General features: G+C 43.3%; 1 protein-coding gene and 1 long non-coding RNA gene across 7 annotated transcripts; one reads left to right on the forward strand and one right to left on the reverse strand.

Moving 5' to 3' along the window:
* Window positions 1–2,233: 2,233 nt before the first annotated feature.
* On the reverse strand, window positions 2,234–21,822 carry LOC138764692 (zinc finger protein 239-like). 6 transcript variants are annotated; one of them, XR_011358284.1, is made up of 4 exons: window positions 20,180–20,255; window positions 10,820–11,154; window positions 4,303–4,523; window positions 2,234–2,568 (listed from the first exon to the last, which is right to left on the reverse strand). XR_011358284.1 is itself a non-coding variant. In XM_069940918.1 (2 exons), exon 2 carries the CDS (start codon window positions 10,673–10,675, stop codon window positions 9,950–9,952), a length of 726 nt encoding a protein of 241 aa, XP_069797019.1. In that variant the 5' UTR covers window positions 10,676–11,154; window positions 20,913–21,822; the 3' UTR covers window positions 7,393–9,949. The 6 variants fall into 6 exon arrangements, 5 of the variants coding, with proteins under 5 accessions (XP_069797019.1, XP_069797018.1, XP_069797016.1 ...); XM_069940918.1 differs by lacking the exons at window positions 2,234–2,568; window positions 4,303–4,523; window positions 20,180–20,255 and adding an exon at window positions 20,913–21,822 and having other exon boundaries at window positions 7,393–11,154; XM_069940917.1 differs by lacking the exons at window positions 2,234–2,568; window positions 4,303–4,523; window positions 20,180–20,255 and adding an exon at window positions 20,842–20,914 and having other exon boundaries at window positions 7,393–11,154.
* Window positions 20,341–25,193, forward strand: LOC138764693 (uncharacterized). The gene is made up of 2 exons (XR_011358285.1): window positions 20,341–20,664; window positions 24,776–25,193. It is a non-coding gene; the product is annotated as an uncharacterized lncRNA (long non-coding RNA).

Here is a 25,193-nt window from a genome sequence, read left to right on the forward strand (position 1 = left end):
ATTTTTCTTTATTTTTTTTCTCTCTTTATGGCTCTCCTTAGGAGAGTTGGCTGAAAGGGGGGGGGTTCTTTTTTTTTTCTTTCTTTTTTCTTTTATATATTTAAAATATATAATTCATATTTAGTTTATTGTTATATATGTTACTTATTATCTGTATTTTGAATGAATAAATAAAGTTTAAAAAAAAAGAAATATAGAAGATAGGTTTAGGAGTCAGCCATTTGACCCTTCAAGCCTACACCACCATTCATTTTGATCGTGAATGATTTTCAAATCAGTACCCAGTACCTGCCTTCTCTCCAGACCCCCTAATCCCCTTAGTCACAAGGGCAAAATCTAATTCACAATGCACCACTATGAATTGGATAAATGAATAGTGGGCACATATTGAAGATGTATTCACCAGTTTAAGAATTTTGTCCCATAGATTCTCCAACAAAGGTCTTGCAAGTTCCAGTCCCCAGGCCTTTTCAATCTTATCATAAAGTAAATATCTAAAAAAATTTGCTAAGTCATATTTAATTGCCAGCTGTTCAAAAGACATTAAATAAATTTGCAAAAGAAAATAATACCTTTCATTTTCCATATAGAGAAGGATTGATCAATTATTGATAGTTTAAAAAACAATTATGAGATAGCACTAGTTAAATCAAGTTTTTTAAATTTAAAAAATCCTATATTGGAACCAGATTTGAAATATAATATTTGAGTATTGGATAATTGATCTTGGAAAAACTAAATGGAAAAGAGGTACCCAATAAAGAGGCCACTGAATACTGCTGCATAGATTAGAATTCTAAATCAGTCCATAGTGGACGATCCCATTTGACAGAATAAAAATCCAAAAAGGTAGATAACGAATATTACATTTTATTAAAATGTAAAATCAGGTAGGGCTGTACCTTCATCTTTTTTTCAATTTTGGAAATGAAATTTACTAATTCTAAAGTTTTTGATCTTCCAAATAAAGGAAGAAATTTTTGTGTTAATATTATAAAAAGAGACTTCGGGATGAAAACTGGAATCGCTTGAAATAGATATAAAAACTGAGGTAATATTTTAACTGCATTAATATGACCTATTAAAGATAATGATAAAGGAGATAATCTAGAAAAAGACAATCTCACATACTCAAATGGAGGAGCAAAATTGAGTTTATGTAAATCTTTAAATCATTTAATAATTTTAACCCCTAAGTATGTGAAATTTTCTCTGAAAATCTTTAATGGAACTTCAGTGTAGATAAGGACCTGCATATTAATCAGAAAAGGTTCACTTTTATGAAAGTTTAATTTATATACAGAGAAAGAGCTGAACTGAGAAAACACAGATAACATAGCTGCGACAGATCTTTTGGGATTTGAAATATAAACTAATAGGACATCTGCATACAAAGAAACCTTATGAATAACTCCATTTCTGACAATCCCATGAACCTCATGAGTGTCTCTAAGGGCTATTGCCAGAGGTTCTAAAGCAAGATCAAATAGCAAAGGGTTTAGGGAACATCCCTGTCTAGTTCCCCTAAACATCCCCAAGGATGATTTGTTATTATTAGTAAGGGGGTACTATAAATCAATTTAATCTGATATTTTGGACCTGTCATTTTAAGCACATACCAAATAAATAGTTCTACTCCACTCTGTCAAAAGCCTTTTCAGCATTATGTCCTAAAGGAGAATAAATAATGTTCAATCATCTATGGATGTTAAAATGTGAATAGCGACCTTTAGTAAATCCATTCTGATCTTTAGATATAACCTATTTCAACCTACCAGCAAAAATCTTAGAAAGAATCTTAAAATCTACAAAGAAATTGGCCTATAGGAAGTACATTCAGTCAGAACTTTTATCTTTTTTTAGGAATCAATGAAATTGATGCTTCATAAAATGATGCTGGTAAGGTCCCAGAAAAAGTTTTAAATTTTCAACTACTTTAGTAAATGATTTTAAAAATTCCAGTGCAAAGCCATTGGACTTGGGGCCTTGCCAGATTGAAGAGAAGAAATAGCTTGGAAAACTTCCAACACTGAATTTGGAGCTTCCAACAAGTTTTGAGAATATTCAATCATTGCAAGAATCTATCCATTGAAATAGAATTATCATGAAATTCAGATTTGAATAGATCTGACTATAATTCCTGAAACACTTTATTAATTTCAGCATGATCTAAAGTAAAGTTTTCATCCTTTTTATGCATCTTTGTAAAGTTGTCTTTTAGATGTCTCTGCCTTCAGCTGACCAACTAACAGCTTACTTGATTTCTCTCCGTGTGCATAAAATTGAGATTTAAATTTAATTAGTTGATTCTCAATAGGGTAAATTTATAATAAATCACGCTGAATTTGAAGTTCTACTCTTTCCTTATAAAGGTCCAAACTAGGCATCATAGAAGATAATTTGTCGATCTCTTTAATTCTGTTCGCAAGTACTGTTAGTTCACTTTTAGTTTCACTTTTAGCAAGAACTGTTAGTATGTTTAGTAAGTCCAGCAGAATAAGAAATTATTTGTCCTGTTTGAAGTGCATCCCAAATTACCAGATTGGACATTCCTTCAGTAGAGTTTGTCTGAAAAATGAAAGAAATCTGATCTTTAATAAAGCTAATAAATTTCTCATCCTGAAACAGAGTGGAATTGTATCACCATTGTTGAACTCCGGAAGTGACGCTGGAGATTTCAGCAGAAAGCTTTAAAGGCCCATGATCAAAAACAGCGATTGTGTCAAATTTAGAGTTTCCGATCGAAGTCACTAGTCGTGTATCAATAAAATAAAATCTATTCTGGAGTATTTATGGTATACATGAGAAAATTAAAAAAAATTCTTTTCGGGTGTAAAAATTTCCATATAATTGACTAAACCATAATCCGGCAGGAAATAGTTAATATATCTAGCTGGTTTATTGGAAGTGTCTGAATGGCGGAGGACCTGTCATTCAAAGGATTAAAACAATAGTTGAAATCTTCACTAATTATCAGCACATATTCATTCAAATTAGGTAGAGAATTTAAAACCTTTCTAAAAAATTCAGGACAGTCAATATTAGGAGCATATATATTTACTATTATCATCATCTTATTTCCCAAGAAACCAGTAACTATTAAAATTCTTCCAGCTACATCAGATATTGCATTAAAATGTACAAATGGAATCAATAAAAATCAAGCTAATCTAACTTTAGCTTGAGAAAGGGAGTGAGTGGAATTGTAAACCCTTGCAAAGTTTTGAAAAAAAACTATATTCATCCTCTACAAATGTGCATCTCCTGCGCAAAGATAATATTGGCCAAAAATCTTTTAAACATATTAAATATTTTTTTGCATGTAATAGGATGATAAAGGCCATTCAAATCCCAAGAAATAAAATTATATGTATTTATAACCATATTAATATTAATAAAATTAAAAATGAAAGCTGGACATGCATATACAAGCACACACCAGAGAGGGTGATAAAGCACAGCATGAACTGTAATGGAGAAACAAGTGATCCTCATGGTCACTGACCCTGTTGACCTGCAGAAAAGCCGTGAGTGCCAGGTTTTCTATGCCAGGGTCAACTGGGCGAAGTGCTCCAGCCTTCTGGTGGGATAGTGGGAGGTGGACTCCCTGCCCGTAGATACAACCCTTTGAGTGGAGCACCATCCATGTCCTGCACTTGGGGATCTACCCGAGGGCCACTGGGGAGTCCTGGCTGGCCAACTGGAGGGATCAAGAGGCAAAGGTCTCTGGGGCACTGCTTGGGTCACTTCAGTGCAATCTTTTACCGGGGAGGGTGTTGGTCATCAACCAGCTGGTGGCCCCGATCATCAACTGGCCAGTCACCCTGCTCCTGCCTATGGTTTTTGTTGCCACGACCCAGAAGTTGATGAATTCTTCTTCGAAAACATATACATCTACAGCAGTCTTGAATTTGTCAATGGAGGAGGGCAGTCAGTTGCTGGAGTGCATCCATAGCCCTTTATCTTAGGGCCCTCCAGAGATACATGTACACTTGAGTATCCTTTGCGTTATGTTCCTGAACACACCGAAGTGGTTCCTATACGGGCTACTCCTGCACACTTTCCACTTTGTCACCATTGTCAGCAATCCGGATGAGCCTTGGTGGTCATTTTACTATCCAGTAGTAAAAGGGGACCCCAGTGGAGGTTTAATTATGCTCGATTTCTCCCCCTTTACATCAGGGACCTGGGGTGTAGATTGTTGCACCGAGTGATTTTGTGAAATCACTTCCTGAGCCAGCCCGCCTATCACTTCTGCTCTTGTACGTGGCATGTGATAGGTTGTAGCCTCTCTTTGCTTACCTGAAGGGGCTGCTCCTCCATTTCAGTCCCACGTTCGTAATCAACGGTCGTCCGATGCGAAGGGAAGTCGGGCCCTCACTGGATCTCCATGTGGAGTTGTTGTTAGGCCTGGCCAAGGGTTGATGCGGCAGGCAGTCGAGAGTTGAGACCACGCTGACTGCCTTCCCCTCTTTCGGGGTTACATCCAGGTCCATGCGGATTACAGCAGAATAACGCAGTATCTGAGGGGACAGTGAGTGAGTTCCAGGAACTATGGGCTCCTCATGGGATTGTGTTGTCAGTAGTGATAACAAGATTTTAATCTAAACCTGTAATAGAGGGGCACTATTGATTTACCTCATCGCAAATGTTGTACAATGTAAGCGGTGTTTAGATGTAGTTCTATGTAGTGATAGGATGTTGTTATTTGAATAAATTTTTGTATCGTAAAAAAGGAGGCTTGTGGATGGGGATTCAGGGTGGAGAGGGGACTGAACTGAAGACGAGAGAGATGCGGGACTGTGGAGCGAATGTTCATGCCAGAATCCCATGAGGAAGTTGCTGTTAATATGAGTTGAAACTTGAAATGTAAGTTTCACCGTTACCTTAAGTTTAAATAGTGCCACTGTTAGGGTAAACCTCACCCCTGCTCTCTGCGAACCATTATGTTGTGGGTCTGATGGTTTTGTGGTGGCATTTGCGAGTTCCCTGAGTGGCAGGTAACATGCAGCGTTTCACTGTATCTCTGTCCACAGGGCAATAAACAATGCAATTCACCTCCTCTTGTGTGATTGGGATGTTTCCACATTTCACTGTTCACTGCCCAGCTTCCAGGACATTCTACAAGAAGGAACATTGCATCACAGTGCAGGCCCCTCAGCCCATGAAGTTATGCCAACCGATGTAAACCTACTCCACAACAATCTAACCCTTTCCTCCCTCACCCCATAACTCTCTACTTTTTCTTCTTTTGAATGCCCTATTGTACCAACCTCGTCCACCAACCCCAGCAATGCATTCCAGGCACTCACTACTCTGTATAAAAGAACTTACCTCTGACATCTCCCCTAAACTTCCCTCCAATCAGTTAAATGGATTTTATCTGGTATTGGCTATTGCTCTGCTGGATGTCTACCCTATCTATGCCTTATATATTATATAATCTTATATACCTCTTCAGTCTCCTCCCATCCTTCATCCCTCCAAAGACAAAAATTCCTCGCTGTCAGTCTTGTTTCTTAAGACACTTTATCCAATCAGGCAACATTCTGGTAAGAATGCTCTGAAGCATTGATATATTTCCACTAATGAGACAATAACAAGTGGTCTAACCACACTTGAACATTACCTCGCGGTTCTTGCACTCAGTCCCCCACTTTATGAAGATCAGCTCCCCACCCATCTCTGGAGTAAATACGATTGCTTTAACACTTATCCTGATTCCTGTTCCTCAACACAAAACCACATTTATCCAAAGGGACCTCATTCTCTTCCCAATTCAAGTTCAACTTCATTATCATCTGATCGTCATGTACACCCCGATGAAACTCTGAACCACAGCACTGACACACAGACACATAATGCACAGCACAGATTAAAATGTAAAATAAATAGTATGGAATAATTGTTAAATAAGATCTGTCACAAATTGATACATGGTAAATCTCATTTGGTCAAATGAATTGAATTGTTCTGACATTTTAACAAGAAGGTTGATGAAGAGAATGTAGTAGATGTGAGGATTTTCAGAAGGCACTTGACTCAGGTGGGAAGTTAACGGAACTGAGCTCCATGGATCTGAGACCCCAGGGATCTTCTCAGCTGCTTCGATGATCCTCTGTATTGATTTCAGGTCTGAGGTTTTGCAGGTACTGTACCACACAACGATGCCAGATAGGACACTCAGGTAGAATAGGGACATTAAAAAGATTCTTGGACAGGCACATGAATGCAATAAAAAGTGTTATGGGTATGAGGTTAAGGAGAGTTGGATTGTTGAGTAGGCGCATCGTGGGCCGAAAGACCTTAACTATGCTGGAATGTTCTATGTTCGATCTTGTGGAGTCTCAAACAGAGAAACAAGCCCTTCAGCCCAATGTCCATGGTGGTTAACTTGCCTACATTCTACCCAGAGCCCTCCAACCACTTCCCATCCGCATACTGGTCTGAATGTCGGTTAAGTGGTGTAATTGTCCCCCAGCCAGACCCACCACCCTCAGAGAGATTCCTTTTAAATCTTTGCCCTCTAATGTTTGCCACATTCATCATGATCAATAAATTAGTCGTGAATCTCCTATCGGATCTAAACAAACCTCAGAATGGGAATGGTTCAGACAACGTGGGGAGGATTCTGGTGGAATTCCAGTTTTCCAGGATGTACCAGTGACTTGAACTATTTGTGACCCGGGGTTTCCCACTTCTGGGACACTCCGTTCAAAGAAAAGTAAAAGATTTGTCAGTTTCCCCTCCCCAGCCCTTCTTGCTCTCTTTCCTCTTCCCCTATCCCTCAGTCTCAGGAAAGGGTCCCGACCCGAAACATTGCCTGTCTATTTACCTGAGTGATAAATACAAGGTCTAATTGTTCCAAATTTCTTGGTACATGAATCCCAAAAGGAAGTGACAGGGTGTTCAACAAGCAGACAAATGGACATCTCTTTCATAGTATAACAAGTCAGTGCACGAGTGCAAAATGCAGAGTTGCAGAAGGATCAGTTGATTCAGGACAAAGGCAACATAATTTGGGGGTTTGTTCACGAGTCTGATGATGGTGGGAAATAAACTGCCCTTGAACCTGGTGGTGTGTGATGTCAAAATTCTGCTGAAGAGAGTACGGCTGAAGTGGGAAATATTTAATTATAAGATCCATGCACCACAGAATCGCTCCGGTCATCGCGCTTCCAGCCACAATCAGACACTGTCCCCCAGTCCATAGAAACACAGTCTCCCCTTCAAAACAGCAGCCCTTTACACCACCACCCCAATAATCCCTCCCACACACATATAATACCCAGGACACATCAGCAACCTCCCAATACTGAACCTTCCCAGGTTCGTAACCTGTTCCTGCAACCAAGCTTCTTCCCCAAACACCCGCCCATTTACCCACACACCTTGAATGATGACAGTGAGAATTTATTATCATACACAGAAGTGTCATATTCAAAGGCACTGAAATTCCTACTTGCTGCCACCACACAGGTACGTAAGAATCAAAAGAGGTATCGCAGACAAGAGCTGCCCAATTACAGCCAAAAAAAACCTATAACACTACGCTTTTGAGTGTGGGAGGAATACGGAGCATCTGGGAAAACCCATGCAGACACGGGGAGAACGTACATAACACTCCTTGCAATAATGCTGGATTTGAACTGAGTGTTGCGCTAACACCTTCGTCAACTGGGCCACATGTGTTTCGGGATCGTATTTCTAAAAGTGTGGTCCCCAGTGTAAAGCCAAGGCCTCTGAACGTTTCTCATTACTCCCTCGCTGCTGTAATCTGCGCATCTTCATAAAGCTCACAATCTTCATTTTCTTTAACCCCCCCTCTCGGGTCTCTCCTTTTCTCTGCATCATGTTATGAATTCTGCTCTCCAGTTGAAATTTGCCTCTCCACTTTCTTACCACCAAAATAGTTCCCTTGTGGCTTTCTGCAACATGCTGATCACTTTTAAGGGGACAAAAATCATTTGGTGGTAGTAGTCCAAGGTCACCAAATAATAGCATTACAGTGGCACAGATATTGGTCGATGTGTTTTAAAGGACATTCAGGTAGCTACATACTGTTGGGTCTAGAGATAATGTCGCGCAGAAGTGTTTAAGATATTAAGATCAACGCCAAAATCTTTACGTTAGCAATCAATGCCCATCAAGGTACAGGTCAGATGGGATCCTTCTGTACCAGCCTGGGCTGGCTGTACAAAGTACAAAGGGGAAGTGACCCAGGAGATCTGATGCAGTTTAGATGAAAAATCCGATGAACAGGTCCAGCAGGTCAACTGGGGATTGTACAAACACACAGAGAGCTGGAGCTGCCAAGGAAAAACCCCATCAGAACAACAATCTGGACCCCAATCATCGACACCAACCACAAACTGGAGGGACAACACGTTATATTCCATCTCCACAGTCTCCAACCAGATAGCATGAACATTGACTTCACATTTTCGTTAACCCTTCTCCGAGTCTCTTTCCCTCCTCTCTAACCCTAGCTGTCTGCCCCTCTCCCCATCACCTCAGCTTCTACCCTCCCACGGGTATCCACCTATGTCCTCTTACCAGACTGCGTGTGCTGTTCCCACTGCCCCTCCCTCCTTTTTATTCAGACAACTACTTGTTTTTCCATATTCCTGACAAAGAGCCCAAGTCTGAAAAGTGGATGTCTTTCACTTTCTGCGGCTGCTGTGTGTCCTGCTGAGTTTCTTCAGCACTTATGTGCGCTGCATCTTATTTGTAATTTTTTAAAATTTAGACATTCAGCACAGTAACAGGCACTTTTGGCTCACAAATCAATTCTGTCCGATTAACACCCAATTGACCTTCAAACCTGGTACATTTTGAAGGGTGGGAGGAAACTGAAGGACTCAGAGGAAACCTACTCAGACACAGGGAGAACGTACAAACTTCTTAAGACAATGCTCGATTCGAACCCCAGTCGCTGGGCTGTAACGTTTTTCAAACCAGTACATTAACCGTGCCACCCACATATTCCACCTCAGCACTCTTCTGTTATACCAGTTTCCCTTAGCTTCTCTCTTCTACCCTCCCATCAGTATCCACCTGTAAACCCGTGCTTCCTCCCTTTCCCCTCACATTTTTATTCTGCCATCTGCCTCATTTTCAGCACTCTGGGAAAAGCACAAAATATTCTTGCCCTATTACTACTTAATGATACTGCGTGACCTTTTGAGTTTTTCCAGCACTTGTGACCTGCATTAGATCATCTGAAAAGCCAGAGCTTCCTTCATTAAGTTTCCAACTTGATCAGTTGCAAACCAAAGGGAACTTGCACAGCTACGTCTTGTCCAGCAGTTAACGACGCTGACGTCTCCTGGCTGGTTTATGATCTCATCACAAAAGCCCAGCCACGCAGGCACCAGGTCAGAGGTCACCACCAAAGTCACCTCAGCAGCGACGCACAAAATGCTGGAGCAACTCAGCCGGTCGGGCAGCATCCATGGAAGGCAACAGACAGCAGGAACCCCACACTCAGAATAGCAGGGAAAGAGGGCAGAAAGCCAAATAATAGTGGGGAGAGCGAGACGGGGAAGGGGTTCTGGCTGCAGGGAAAAGCTCCATCAACACAACAATCCTTAAACCAGTGGCCTCTGAAACATCGACCCTTCGGCCCACGTATCTGTACTGAACAAAATGGCCAAGTTAAATTAAACTCTTGCTCGCACATGATCCACCTCCCCCTATATTTATGGGTCTATTAAGAACCAACTAGACCTGGTCCAGGTGCTCAATGCTCTCTGGGTAAAATATTTGTCCTGAAGAGCTCCCTCCCCCCCCCCACCAATGATCTTTAGTGTATGACACTTTTTAAATTGGAGAGAAAATATTCTGTCTCTCTTTCCTGATGTGAACTCGCTGTTGTCCCTGCAGACCAGAGGGCTGACTGAACTCCTTCCCGAACACAGAGCAAGTGAACGATTTCTCCCGTGTGAATTTACAGGTGGCCCTGCAGAGTGGAGGAATCGGCAAATCCTTTTCTGCACTTTCTGCGAGAGAACAGTTTCTCCCCCGTATGAACCTGCTGGTGCCTCAGCAGGACAGATGACTGAGAGAAACCCTTCCCGCACAGGGAGCAGGTGAATGGTCTCTCTCCGGTGTGAACCAGCTGGTGTACCCGCAGGCCGGACTGCCAAAAGAACCTCTTCCCGCACAGGGAGCAGGTGAATGGTCTCTCCCTGGTGTGAATTCTCTGGTGGCAAAACAGAGAAGAGGAATGGGCAAATTCCTTCCCGCACTTGCTACAAGAGAGTGGTTTCTCCCTGGCGTGAACCCGCTGGTGCCTCAGTAGGGCAGAGGACTGAGAGAACCCCCTCCCACACAGGGAGCAGGTGAATGGTCTCTCCCTGGTGTGAACCCGCTGGTGCCTCAGCAAGGCAGAGGACTGAGAGAATCCCTTCCCGCACAGGGAGCAGGTGAACGGTCTCTCTCCAGTGTGAACTCGCTCATGAGCCCGCAGGCCTGAGGACTGAGAGAACCCCTTCCTGCACAGGGAACAAGTGTATGGTCTCTCCCCAGTGTGAATTCTCCAGTGTTCTAGCAGGTGCGAGGATTGAGAGAACCCCTTCCCACACAGGGAGCAAGTGAACCGTTTCTCCCTGGTGTGATCTCTCTGGCGTTGAGGTGTTAGGATCGAGAGAACTCCTTCCTGCATGCACAGCATTTAAAGGCTCTCTCCCCAGAGTGAATATTCTGTTGTTGCTGGAGGAGTGGGCGAACCCCTTCCCACACACGCGGCAGGTGAATGGACTCTCCCCAGGGGGAACACACCCGTGCTCCTCCAGGTCCTTGGTTTGAAAGCTCTTACCACAATCAGAGCAGAGTGGGGACACACTGGTGTTGCAGCTGGCGAATCCCTCCCCACACTCGGAACAGTCTCTCTCCAGTGTGAGCCCAGTGATGTGTTTCCAGCCAGTCCACAGAAAGCCTCTCCTCACTACACGCTCCAGTCAGAGTGTTGATCAATTGGCTCAAGTCCCGTCAACGCACTGAACAGGTGTAAGGTTTCTCTGCAGTGATCTCTGCTCTCCTAATCTACCGATAAAACTGACTGATATAGTCCCGAGGAATCCAGTCCAGTGTCAGACCACAACTTGGCGTTGTCTGAAGCTTCCTGCCTGGAAATGCAACGCTTTCTTTACTCTGTGAAGAGAAGATGGTAGAGTGAGAAAGTGCAAACCATTCTCTGCAGCCAATGTTCCAGGGCGATACATTTAGAGGTATGGCCAGCAACACGACAAACCGTGGGTGTATCTTGAACTGTGAAGAAGACCACCATGGACTGGTAGACAAATTGTGGATGAAATTCATCACAGAGAAATGAGCTTGATATGTTTTAATAGGAAGGAGGAGAGGACAGGAATGTATTATGAACCCAGGCTTTATTCTGAAATGGGGTCTAGTTTTGCAAAACATATTTTTGTAAACACGTGATGATCTGAAGGAGGGTGTAAGAATTATTTCAGATTTTCATGCAAAAATCTCATGGAAGGTTTTGTTTCAGAATCCTTAACAGAACAAAAGCCACAATAGTGCATATGTAAACTGCACCACCATGTCAGCTTTCCATTGAGACAACAAAAGGATCACCAACTTCCAACCAATTACAATGACCCAACCCAGTCACGTTGGAGACCCATGACTCAACTGCTACCACCCCCACGTGGTGCCCTGGGCACCACTTGAAGGTAAGTGCCATGGATGTCTTTTGACCTTAAAAGGTAAAGGTTCCATTATTTAGTTTGTCATTTGAACAATTAAAAAAATAAGTATGGGATACAAAATAATGCCTCTTTTTGTTATTATCAACTATGGGCTTATTTAAGAGATAAATTGGGTCCTACAATGCTATTACTGAAATGCAGTGATGCAGAATTGTTGGCTATGTATTCTTTATTGCAGAAGGAGACTTTTAAACAGGGGATGCATAGGTCTAGGCAATGTTGGGAGACAGATTTAAATACTAATATCAATAAAGTAAATTGATTTATGCCGAGATAGTATGACAAACACTATAAATGTTTGATATAGGTTAGTTCAATATAATTTTTTACATCACTTGTACCTTACACCATAAAAGTTAAATAAGTTGAAGTCAGTTCTATCTGATCAGTGTTTTAAATGTGGTCAGGAGGTAGACATTTTTCACATTCTACTTGGTCTTGCCCCAAAGTGAGACCTTTTTGGTCAAACTTGGCGATTTATTTAGAATGGGTTATAGGAATTAAATTTCCACAAAATCCAATGTTATTAGGTAATACTGAAGGGATAAGACCAAAATTGAAATTATCAAAATATCAAAAAGAATTTGTAAAGATTGCCCTGGCAGTAGCAAGAAAATGTATAGCGATAACATGGAAATCAGACACCCACCTAGGAATGGAGCATTGGAACATGGAGATACACGGCTGTGTTCCTTTGGAGAAGATCACATAATCTGAGAAATAAGTATGTTGTATTTTTGAAAATTTGGTCCTTTCCTTAAGGTTCAAACCTCATTAACTTGCTTGAATATATTAAAAGATATAGATGACTAATGTGTGTGGTGAGGGGGACCCTCTGGCAACCAGGTTTCTATTTTTGTTTTCTTACTACACTTTTTCTATGTCTTTTCCTGCTTTTATTTCATTTCTTTCTCTCTCTCCTTTTCTTGGGGTTTGTTTGGGGGAAGGGGGTTGGGACTTATATCATCATGTAATGGATTTGATATTAATATTTGATTATTACTTTTTATATTTGACTATGATTACATGTATGGAAAATAATTTTTTTTTTTTTTTAAAACACTTGAAGTTGGGCTAAGGCCCGAAACATCCATTATATACCTTCACCTCCTATAGATGTCGAGACCACTTGTGTTCCTCACACAGACGGAGTTCCTCGAGGTCCATGGATGTTTCACCTGACCACCCACCCACCAATCAGTTGCCAAGATTCCAATTGGTCCCACCCTGCAAGTGGGTTTGACAATGAGCCGTCTGCATCCCCGTGCCAGGGAAACCCCATTTCTGCTGACACATTTCACGTGGTCACAGGTTTTTCATTTCTTTCAAGTATTCCATCTGGATCTTGCTGAGTTTCCCAAGACGTTCTGATTCCAAAGTTGTTTTAGATCCAAAAGGTCAAATAAAACAAAGTGATTGTGACTAAATTAAGAACCAGAGGAAAATGTTCACAAAACATTCAGTAAAAGACAAAGCAACGTCCCCCTGAAGTTAAACAAGAAAACCTGCAGATGCTGGGGTCGAGGGCAGTCCACCAAAGTGCTGCTCCATGACTCGTTTGTTTCCCTTCCTTCCTTATGCACTATGCCAATTTCCTGAGTAAATTCTGATGTGTAGCTACTGAAAACGCAGTGGTGGCTGATAAATGTGAAATAATGACACACACAGTTGCAGGTAAATCAGAACTCATTTACTCTAGTCATGCATGTATTCTTTTAAAAAACTGAACCACACGTGCCACGTCATGACATTATGATATCCTGTGCTGGTTTGATTGTCTTCTGGGAGCTGCAGTCTTTCTATAAAGCCGTTACACATGCCCACCACCAAGAACCAGCATAATAACCTGGCAGTTTTCTGGGAGGTCGACCCCTGCGTTGGACTGTTCGCTATTGAATAGGGGCAGTTTTGTCAGCATGGGCAGGTTTGAGTCTGTTAATTGTGAATGACAGAGGCTGCCTTGCAATCTTCAAGATGCAGGTTGACCTTGTTCGACTTATCACCCTGTATGGTCCCTCGCTGACCATGTGTTCCTCTAAACATGAACATGTATTCACATCCTTCAGTTTGTGTGGTACAAAAGAAACATGCTTGCCATGTGATGATAGTGGAACAGGGGATAATTTGCCTTCGGTATCCCTTAGTCTGCTCAACAGCTCTTTGGGATCTTCATCTTTACTGGATTCAAGTGGAACGAATTCCCCTGGAACCACCAAAAGGGTGCCACATACAAGCTTTGCAGACAAAGTGTGAAGATGCCCTTTTGGAATTGTCCTAATGCCAAGCAACACCCATGGTAATTCGTCTGTCCAGTTGGGGCTGTCCAAAAGGGTCATTAAAGTTGATTTCAGGTGACAATGGACTGTGGGTGATAGATGCTTGTATAATGAAGTCTAGAGCCGAGCAGACAAGATAAGGCCATCCATAACAAATATGTAAATTGAAGTCCTCTGTCAGAAGTGATGTGCACCAGTAGGCTGAAGCGAGCCACCCAGGAATTAAGGAATGCTCGTGCACAAGAGTCCATAGAAGCATCTGCCAAGGGGACTGCCTCAGGCCATCTCATAAACATATCGATCACCATGAAGAGATAGCTGTAGCCTCGTGAAACTGTAATTGGTCCCACAATATCCACATGGACATGATTGAAGCAGCGAGTTACCGGTGGGAAGAGTTGTAGAGGTGCTTTCGTATGCCGATGGATTTTGACTTTTTGATAAGCTACACAAGATCTGGCCATTGCGTGACGTCTTTCTTCAGACCTTGCCAAACAAATCTGTCTGAAATCAGATGAGCGATCAACCCGATGGATGGATGAGAAAGACCATGGACAAAATTTAAAATGTGACATCTCCACAAAACTGGAACCACTGGCTGTGGATGTCCTGTTGACACGTCGCAAAAGAGCAACTTGCCGTCAACTTCAATTTGCACATCCTTCCACTGTAGGTTGGTGTGATACAACTCCATCTCACCGTCTTGTGCTTGGGCAGTGGTAAAAGCTGCAAAGTCAATACCATGGTCCATAGCTGATACTTCCAGCGCAACTGAGCAGGAAAGTGCATCAGCCACTACCTTGTCTCTTCCAGAAATTAGTATTATTCCGGTAGAGGATTCAGAAATGAAGGATAACTGCTGCTGTTGTTGAGCTGACCAGGGCTCCAACACCTTTAAAAAATATGAAAGTCAAGGGTTTATGGTCTGAGAACATGGAGAAGTGTCTGGCTTCCAATAAGTAATAGAAGTGATGGATGGACAAATATACGGCCAGGAGCTCTTTATCAAAGGTGCTGTATTTTTTTTTGGGCTCATGGAGGTGGCAACTAAAGAATGCCAATGGTTTCCATTGTCCATCGATATATTGTTGCAGAGCGCCCCATAAGGCCAGATCAAACGCGTCTGTTGAAAGGGCAGAGACGCTGCGTTTAGGACTGGACAACTGAGCATGGTCGCTTGAGCTAATAGTTCCTTTGTCTTTATGGAAACATTTTGCCTTTCATCTGAATAGATTTGGCCTGACCATACAGCAGATTGAAGAGGCTTCATAACATGACCTGTTGCTGCTGGAAGGAATCGACGATAAAAATTAACCACGCCCAAGAACTCTTGCAGACCTTTGACTGTGGTTGGTCTGGAATATTCAGTAATGACATCAATCTTGGAAGGCAGTGGAACCTCGCCCTTGGGGCGAAAACCTTTTCAAAAGTGAACTTGGTGTGCGTATATCACCAGGTTCCAGTGGAAACAAACGACATGCAGAAAACGGCAATAATTCCCCCTTTCGGATTGTTCGAATTTTTATGCACGCCTTTTGGGTTAAAAATACAGCTCAGACCTTTCAGTGAGTTGTGTACGCAGTAAGGTGTGGCATGGCCAACGTCTTCATTTATCGAGATGACATTTTAGTCATCAGCAAAAATAAATAAGAGCACACGGAACATCTATGTATACTCTTTAGACGTCTGGGAGTATTTGGACTGACCATCTATCCAGATGAATGTACTTTTGGACAACATTTGGAATTTGGAATTCCCCATTTTGTGGAATTTTTGTTTAGCTAATTGCACTTTCTTCTGAGGCAAGTGACAAGCCTTAACATGAATGGGAGGATCCTTAGTAGAAATATGGTTAGTTATTTCATGTTTCGTAGTGGGGGTCGAAAACTGCAGTAATTTTGGGAAACTCTTCTTCAAGACTGAAGAAGTTATCAACAGTCTTACGCAGAGCTTGAAAGCACAACACCAGAACATGCGATTCTGCCAGGCAAAAAGTTTGAAAGGTGGTACTATCCACCAGCTGAAAGATCTCGAAAGAAATCGGCCCCGAGTAGCAGTCACTGCCACTATAATAAAAGAGCATGTGTAAATGTTCCCCTCGAACTGAACATTCATTTTTCTGGTGGGATATGTGGGTATGTTGGAACCATTGACTGCTGTGAGTTGGAGGTTAGGGGTAGGATAATGTATATCGAAACCGGTTGATGGAAAAACATTAACCTCCGATCCTGTGTCCATCAAAAATTTACGTTGGGATAGCTGATCCAAAACATATAGAAGGCTCATAGATTTTCGGCCAACCGTCGCAACCTACGTGCATTGACTCCCCAACGCCATTGATAAAAAAAACAGGTGGAAGTGTCGACAGGCTCTGTCTGACTTGAGACGTTGCCTCATATAGGAGCTGGTGTGTTGAGAGCGTTGTCTTGGGAAGTAGTGCAACAAAAGAGGTGCTGGGTGCGGACAGCTGTGATGCAGCAACATTGTCCGCAGACCTTTTAGTGTGTCTTTTTTGCAGGCTACAGGACGTCTGCTTCTGCAGTTACTGCCATAGGGTCTTTGAAAGAACTCTGCGATAATAAGAGTCTAATGTCTTCTGGCATCCTCTCTAGGAAGAGCTGTTCAAATAACATATCTGGCTGTTGGCCATATGCCAGGTACAGCATGTCATCCATTAGTTCAGATGGGGCATGGCCACCCAACTCCTCCATGTGTAATAGTCTGGCAGCCCTCCCTCTGTGGGACATGCCATAAATTCACAATAGGAGCATTTTAGAGTGTCATACTTGCGCTCTCCAGACTTCAGTGGATCAAATAGGACTTTACCGACTCGCTTGGCAGTGGCTTGGTTCTAGGAACTGACATAGTGATAATAGCAAGTCATATTCATCTCAATCTTCCTGAGGTGAAATTGTGCCTCAACCTGTCAAAACCACAGATGTGGTTCCACCGTCCAGGAGGGCAGTAGCTTAACAGCTGCAGTATCCATATGGTCCAAAAGTTTGTTTTTGACCCATCGGGGTCACCAATTGTAGCCACTGAAAACACAGTGGTGGCTGAACACAAAATAATGACCCACACAGTTGTAGGTAAATCAGAACTCATTTACTTGTCACATGCGTATTCTTTTAAAAAACTGAACCAACCACGCATGCTACGTCATGACATCCCTTGCCGGTTTGCTAGACTTCTGGAAGTAGTAGTCTATCTATAGCGCTGCAACAGATGCAAAAAAATTATTTAAGATCTCCTCCATTACTAGAGTCCCTACGCATAATTGACCACACTGATCCTCTAACCCCATAACCCTTGATGCCCTAACTAATCAAATGCCTATCAATCTCTGCATTAAATACACCCAGCAGCCTCATTTCCACAGCCGTCTGTGGCAACAAGTTTCACAGACTCACAACCCTCTGACTAAAGATATTTTCCACATCTGTTTTAAATTGGCCCCCATTTATCCTGAAGTTGTGCCCTCTTGTCCTGGACTCCCCTATCATGGGAAACATCTTTGCCACGTCTACTCTGTCCAGACCTTTCAGCATTCAAAATCCCTCTCAGAGATCTCCCTTATTCTTCTGTTCTCCAATGATTACAGTACAAGAGCTGACAAATGTCCCTCATATGCAAACACTTTAATTCCTGGTATCATTATAATAAATCTTCACTGAACCCTCTCCAACACCAACATGTCTTTTCTCAAATAAGGTGCCCAAAACTGTACACAGTCATCAAAGTGAGGTTACACCAGTGTTTTATAGTCTCAACATTACATCCCTGTTCTTACATGCTATTCCTCTTCACCACCAATTCAGTCTGGAGAATAGCCTTTACGGTATCCTCCATGAGGACTTCCAAATCCCTTTGAACCTCTTATTTTTGAATTTTCTCCCATCTAAATAATAGTCTGATCATCTTTCTCTTCTACTATAGTGAATGACTGTACATGTTCCAACTCTGTATTTCATCTGTCATTTCTTTGCCCATTATCCTCAGCACCACCTGCTCTATCACCTACTTTGGTATCATCTGCAAATTTATCAACAAAGCCATAATCCAATTTATTTATCTACCACATAAAAAGAAACAGACCCAATACCAACCTCTGAGAACTCCACTGGTAAACGGTAACCAACCAGAAGAGGATTCCTTTATCCCCACCCCCCTCTATTTCCTGCCAACCAGCCAATGCTCTACCCATGCAAGTATCTTTCCTGTCATTCCATGGGCTCTCATCCTGTTCAGCAGCCTTATGTGTGGCACCTTGTCAAATGCCTTTTGGAAGTCCAAAAACACAATATCCATAATGGTGGATTGAAAGCTCAATTGGCAAATATCTGCAGACAGGGTTAACTTGGGTACAATGCTTACCATTAGCACTCATGGCCATGAGAAACAGTGAAATTCATTTAACACTGCATGAGATGGTTACACGAAGGGTGATGTCAGTGCCAATGACCAAGCCCAGTGGCAACATACAAGCTTAGAAGTGATAGAAGGAGAATTAGGAAGGTACTTTAAAGAACTATCATTGGTTCGCAGATCTATTTATTTCCAGTTACAGGAAGCACAAGGATCTCCCATTGAAAGACTGAGCTGGTAGTGAACCTCGGATATTGGGTGTACATGAACTTAAACTCAGGCAAATCTGACAATTCCAGGTGATCTTGTCAACACCCGTTGAGGTCAAGATTCATCTCAGGGAGACCCATTAGCCAGAGAGCAAGAGAAGGAAGGAGAGGACGGCTCGAACAGCATCTTGCAGAGGACACGGAAATGAGAGACTAAGCTTAAATTTTTGGTTTTTTTTAAATTCTATAATTTATGTTTATTGTTTTATTGGGTATAGGAGGAGATTGTGAAGGTTTAATGTAGAAGACCAGTTTAAGAGATGAAGTGAGAAAGAATAGAATAATGGAGATTTAATCAGTGGGTAAAAAAGGAATCATTAGGAACCAAAAAGAATGAAGTGGAATTTATGATTTACCAGAATTTGAAACGTGAGGGTGACACCAATCCCACAGGCAGAGGAAAATTTGGTGTTAGAATTTTGATGGAAAAAGAGGGAGATGGCTCAACTCCATAACGTAGAATCATTAGAAAATTTCAGAGAGAAAAATGGGAAATCGTGTTGTTCTTTTGGTATGGAGTAACTTCTTAACTGATCGCATAGGTAACCAGAAGGCATTAACATCGATTTTTCTGGTTTTTGTTAAACCCTCTCCCACACCTCCCCCCTTCTTCCCCGTCATCTTTCCCCAACTCTGTCTGCCTCTCTCTCTCTCTCGCCTGTCTCTTTACAGAGCCAAAAATCAATTCTCACCTCTCCTCTCATCATATCCAATGAACACCTTGCAGCAGGCTGCACTGATGCGCAAGCAAGCTGGGTCAGGCTGGCGTCACAATGGTGCCAGTGGGAGGGGTCAAAAGGATCATGGGAATGGTGCTGATAAGCTCTTGGAGAGTTCCAGTAAAGTCAGTTGATTGGTCAACTCACTCACAGGTTCTGTGTGTTTTTTTTCTTTCGCTCACTACAGAATGTTTTGTTGGTGTGGACTACACCCCCCAGCTCCAGCCATCCTTGTCTTTATTCTGGGCCTTTTTCTTCTCTGCTTATTCTTAATCCTTGAAGGAAGACTCAGGCCTGAGGCATCAGTAATATATCTTCGCAGAGTTCCTTCAGCACGTTTTTTTACCACAATCACAGGGTCTGCAGACTTTCACTTGTCACTACATTACGTACACAATGTGAGTATTTGCAAAAAAGAACATTGAAGGATTCCAGACTTGACCAATAGTCACAGTCTGATCAGCTTCAGAGTATAAGACAATAGGTGATATTTTGGCAAAGCAGGGTGGATTTTGTGTTGCATTAAACTTGACAGGTGATGCATATGTGACTCAGACTGCTGATTCAGAAAATAACATTTCAAACATTATCAGTGATTTCAAGGAGAGATACATTTGGCCCATCTAAAAATGCAGGAAAATCATTCCCTGGCGAGCATACTGATTATCTAGGACCCTGGGGAGCTCTGCTAGTGCTCCTCCTGATCCCCAGAGCTGGAGCTGTGGGCATAGCTGTGGCAAAGATGGCGGCGGCGGGAATGCAGTGGCGTCCGGGAGCCGAGTGAGGACAGAGTGAGGTGATGGGGACACACAAACCTGGAAGTTGGCGGTTGCAAAGTAGAACCTGATGGAGAAAGAGACACCAGGAGCATTCAAAATGGCGACGGGTAGACAGACCGGAAATGACGTCACACAAACGCCGCTCGTCGATCAATCAGTGCCAACCTTTGCCGTTAGCCCCACCCTGTTAGTAAATTGACCGATCTCAACCAATCTCGGAACCACCACGTTCGTGCGAACTCGGCAAGGTGCCTGTGCAATGTTTGAACGAAAAGTGAAAGCAGTGACTCGGACAGTTTTGAACCATTAGAAAATGCATCAGCAGAAATGGGTTCCATCTAAGTGGAAACCGGGAGGTAAAGGTATGGAACAACCTTTTCTGGCCTGAGCCCTTCTTCCAGACCTGAGCAGGAAGGTGTCTGAATTAAAAGGCTGTGGAGAAGGGAAGAAACGGCAGGAGGAGGAGAACAGAGTCAGAGCAACAGGCAAACGGTGACCATTGGATACGGCGAAGAGGAAAGGTGAGAGTCGATAGGGGGAGGGGATTGGCTGTGAAAGGAGGGCTGGGGTAAATGAGATATGGAAAAGGGGCACTGGAGAAGAAGAATGTTGTGAACAATGCCTGGGGCTTGGACCACAAGGCAGAGAGCAAGAAATGTAGTATGCATTAATGTTTTATACTGTTCTGAGTTGGGTACCTGGCCATGATGACAGAATCATTTAAATGGCCGATGGTAAGGTGTGCACTAATGGGTGGTCAGAGTCCAACCTTGATTGGGAGGTGATGCGACCTCCGAATAAGTTTCACGTGACCACCTGCAATCCACAATATTCCAGAGAGGCCAGTGTTACTCCACAATCCAAATCTGAGGTTCTTCCATTTTGCAGCCTGTTCTCCGTAAGCAATCATCGCCTGTTTTCTGTTGGTCTGTGCTCCTCCCCTACCATTTATGTTACTCAGGTGCCTGTCTGCTCTTTATGGTGACGTGTGGATGCAGTTCTCGACAGAACGGTTTCTGCACCGTTGAGGATTCTAGGTAATAATGCAGTCATTGACCTCCGAAACAAAAGCTGTTATGAGACTTTGGCATAAAAATCTGAAATAATTCCTGCACGCCCTCAAATCTTCACGTGTTTACTAAAATGTGGTTCACAAAAATAGACCACATACAACAGTAAATCCAGTGTTCATAATCAGTTCCTTACTCTAGTGTTTATTGTCTCCTTGATCTGAATTTCACCACCACGTGTCTACCGGTCCATAGTGATTCTCTTCATAGTTCAGGACACTTCCATGGTTTGTCGTGTTGTTGGCCAAGCCTCAGGGTGTGTCGTCCTGGAACATTGGCTGCGGAGAATGCATCCATCTTTTCTCGACACAGGGTGAAGAAATCGGTGCATTTCCAGGAATAACGCTTCAGACGACGGCACGTTGTGGTCTGACACTCCGACTGTGATATAAACCAGCTTTATCGGTGAATTAGGAGCACAGGGAGGATCCATTGAGTGTGTGAACGGACTTCAGGCGATTGGCTGACATGGAGGGTCAAGTGACCAGTGATACAGTAGATAAAACACTCCAGAGTGAAGCGTGCGGTGAGGCAGGGCTTTCTGTGGACTTGCTGGAAACACATCCCTGCGCTTACACTGGGGAGAGGCCGTTTTCCTATTCCGAGTGTGGGGAGGGATTCGCCAGCTCTGACGTGCTGCTGCAACACCAGTGTGTCCCCACTAGGGGGAGCCCATTCCCCTGCTCTGACTGTGGGAAGAGCTTTAAAACCTCCAAGGACCTGGAGGAGCACGGGTCTGTTCCCCCTGGGGAGAGTCCATTCAACTGCCGCGTGTGTGGGAAGGGGTTCGCCCAATCCTCCAGCCTCCTGCAGCACCAGAACAATCACTCCGGGGAGAGAGCCTTTAAATGCTCTGTGTGCGAGAAGGAGTTCTCTCGATCCTCGCAACTGCTGAGGCATCAGTGTTCACACCAGGAAGAAACTGTTCATCTGCTCCCTGTGTGGAAAGGGGTTCACCCAGCAATTCGGCCTGCAGGTACATCAGCGGGTTCACGCTGGGGAGAAACCATTCACCTGAACGCTGTGCAGAAAGAGGTTCTCTCAGCAATCTGTCCTGTGGGTACACCAGCAGGATCACATCAGGGAGAAACCGTATTTCTTGTAGCATGTGTGGAAAGGAATTTGCCCATTTGACTTCTCGCAAAAGCCACCAGAAAATTCACACTGGAGAGAAAATGTTCACCTGTTCCTTGTGCAGGAAGGAGTTCTCTCAGCCCTCCAGTCTTTGGGTATACCAGTGGGTTTGCACTGGGGAGAAACCATTCACCTGCTCCCTGTGTAGGAAGGGGTTTTATCGGGAATCTTTCAGGGGGTCCAAGAGAGGGAGAATCTGTTCTCCCGCAGAAAGTGCGGAAAGGGATTTGCAAATCTGACTTTTTGCAGAACCACTGGAGAATTCACACCGGGGAGAAACCGTTCACCTGCTCCCTGTGCAGTTCGGGTTCTCTCTGAAATCCGGCCTCTGGTTCACTCAGAAAAGGATTGTTCCACTGCTCTTCTCTGTAGAGCCACCAGTGTATTTGCATTTAGGAGAGAATATTCACCTGCTCCCTGTTCAGGAAGGAGTTCAATCAGCCCTCTGGTCTGTGGGGATACCAGTGAGTGTACACGAGGAGAGAGGTTCAAGGTGGACCGTCAGCATCTTTCCTCACCGGTAAAAAGTGTCACATGATAAACGGGGTGTGTTTAGGGTGGGGGTGGGGGGAGAAAGAAGGTTAAAGATGTTCGGGTCAAATATTTTACAAAGGGTGGTGAGCATCTAGAACGGGCTTCCATGTGCAGTTGGTTCTTTTTTTTAATATTTTATTTTGATTTTCAAAGATTCATGCAGACAACAATACACTTCCTTTCAACACTTAAGTATAACATACAGTCTGTTTCCCCCGCCTCCCCCCCCACCCCCCATCCCAACACTGAAGAAAAAAATGAGAATACCCCAGGTACTGAATAAGAAGAGGTAAGGGACAAAAAAAACAAGAGCCTGTCGTCTGTGCCACATCCCACTACTTTAATCCCAATCGTTTCCTGCTGGAATGGATTGTTCATTTCCTTTATTCTGAAGTGGGGGGGGGGGATTGTATCTGTGTTTCAGGTATGTTTGCCACACTCCAATAAATGTGCCATATTTCCTTTTCAAATTGTACATTATTTTCTCCAGGGGAATACAACTCTGCATTTCCGTATTCCATCATGTAATATTTAGTTGGGAGTCAGACTTCCACGTGACTCTTATAAACTTCCTGGTTACCAACAGGGCGACCTTCACAAACTGAATTTGGTATTTGGACAGTCTAAACCTCGCGTCCCCAAAATCTTCCAGAAGGATCTCACCCTTCTACTCAGCCAGGTGGAGTGAATAAAGGTTCTAATCTCCACACCTCAAGCACGTTTCCAAAATTTCTGGTTTAGATTTATGTAATTTTTGAGGTGTGAGGTACAGCTGGTATTATATTGCACCAACCTGTATCTGGCATTAATAACCTTTGTCATGCTGTCCATATTCAGATCTGACCACCACTCCTCGTGGATTGCTGTCCCCAAGTGCAACATCCATCTTTCCTCGATCTTTGTAAGCCCTGCTTCAGGCCCTCACTTTGGAATAGGAGATACATCATAGAGATGAACTTATGCACATTCCCCCTTTGAATTAGATTCTCCATGTTATTAAAAATGGGTAGAGTGTGCAGTTGGTTCTTGACACAGCCATAAATATGAAGGGAGGTGGATCATGTGCAGGAAGAAGTTTAACTTGGGCATCCTGTTCAGTACAGACAAATGGGCCGAAGGGTTGATGTTTCAGAGGCCACATTATTGTGTTGATGAGGATTTTCCTTGTAGCCTGTGTTCCTCCACGTCTCCCTCTCCCCACTATTATTTGGGCTTCTTCCCTTTTTCCCTGATGTTCTGAGTGGGGGTTTCTGCCATCAATTGCCTTCCATGGATGCTGCCTGACCTGCTGAGTTGCTCTAGCGTTTTGTGAATCGCTGCTGAGATGAGTGTGATGGTGACCTCTGACCTGTTGCTTGTGTGGTTGGGCTTTTGTGAGGAGATCATAAACCAGCCAGAAGACGTCAGCGTCATTAACTGCTGGACAAGACTTATCTGTGCAAGTTCCGTTGGGTGTTTGCAATTGAGCAATGTTGAACCTCGACATTGAAACCTCTGGATTTTCAGATGATAAGGATGTACAGATGTTGGGATCTAATACTGGACACAAGTGCTGGAGAAACTCAGAAGGTCAAACAGCATCCATAAGAAGTAAAAGGCAGTCGACATTTTGGGTTTGAGTCCTTCCCCAGGATTGCTGAAAATGAGGCAGATGCCTGCATTAAAAGGTGAGGGGAAGGGGGAGGAGCACAAGCTTACAGGTGGATACTGGTGGGAGGGTAGAAGAGAGAGAAGCTGAGAATTGATGGGTGAGAGATCTATGAAGGGTAGCTCTCTGATGGGAGAAGGAAGTGAAGGGAGTGGGGAGCTGGAGAGGAAACAGGGATAACAGAAACTGGAAAGGTTGATATTGATGTGTAATGGAAGATTCTAACCGTGATTCTTACTTTTGCAGCCTTCGCTTTTGCAAGGCTGAGAACCTGGTTGTGTTTTAGAATCAGCAGACGTAAGCTAAATTCCACCGAGGAGCCAGAGATGCTGTTATCTGATGAAAGGACATCTGTGTACCAAGAACATTTAATCTTCCTGCTTGGCAATTTTTGGGTAATATAAGCCATGGTCCCGCTGCTGAAGTTTGAGACTCTCCGAGAGGTGGCAACATCTCTCAGCAAGAAGAAGAACTTCTAGAGTCCAGCCAACGTCCTGGAGAAGCTGCTACTGGCCCCCTGACAACCTACTACAAGTGTGCAGTTGTTGCCTCACTTCGGCAGTTGGGACCAGTCCAGGTGTTGATAAGTATAATTGGGAAGGGCTTCCATATTGTAGTTTGAAATCAACTTTTGAATTTGTAATAAACATTTGTATAAACTGAA

The sequence above is a fragment of the Narcine bancroftii genome, chromosome 5 (genome assembly GCF_036971445.1).
Source record: "Narcine bancroftii isolate sNarBan1 chromosome 5, sNarBan1.hap1, whole genome shotgun sequence".
Taxonomy (NCBI): domain Eukaryota; kingdom Metazoa; phylum Chordata; class Chondrichthyes; order Torpediniformes; family Narcinidae; genus Narcine; species Narcine bancroftii.

Excerpts from the sequence above, each read along its gene's own strand:
- LOC138764692 (XM_069940918.1), bottom strand. The coding sequence starts at position 10,675 with ATGCTGTGCATGCAGGAAGGAGTTCTCTCGATCCTAACACCTCAACGC.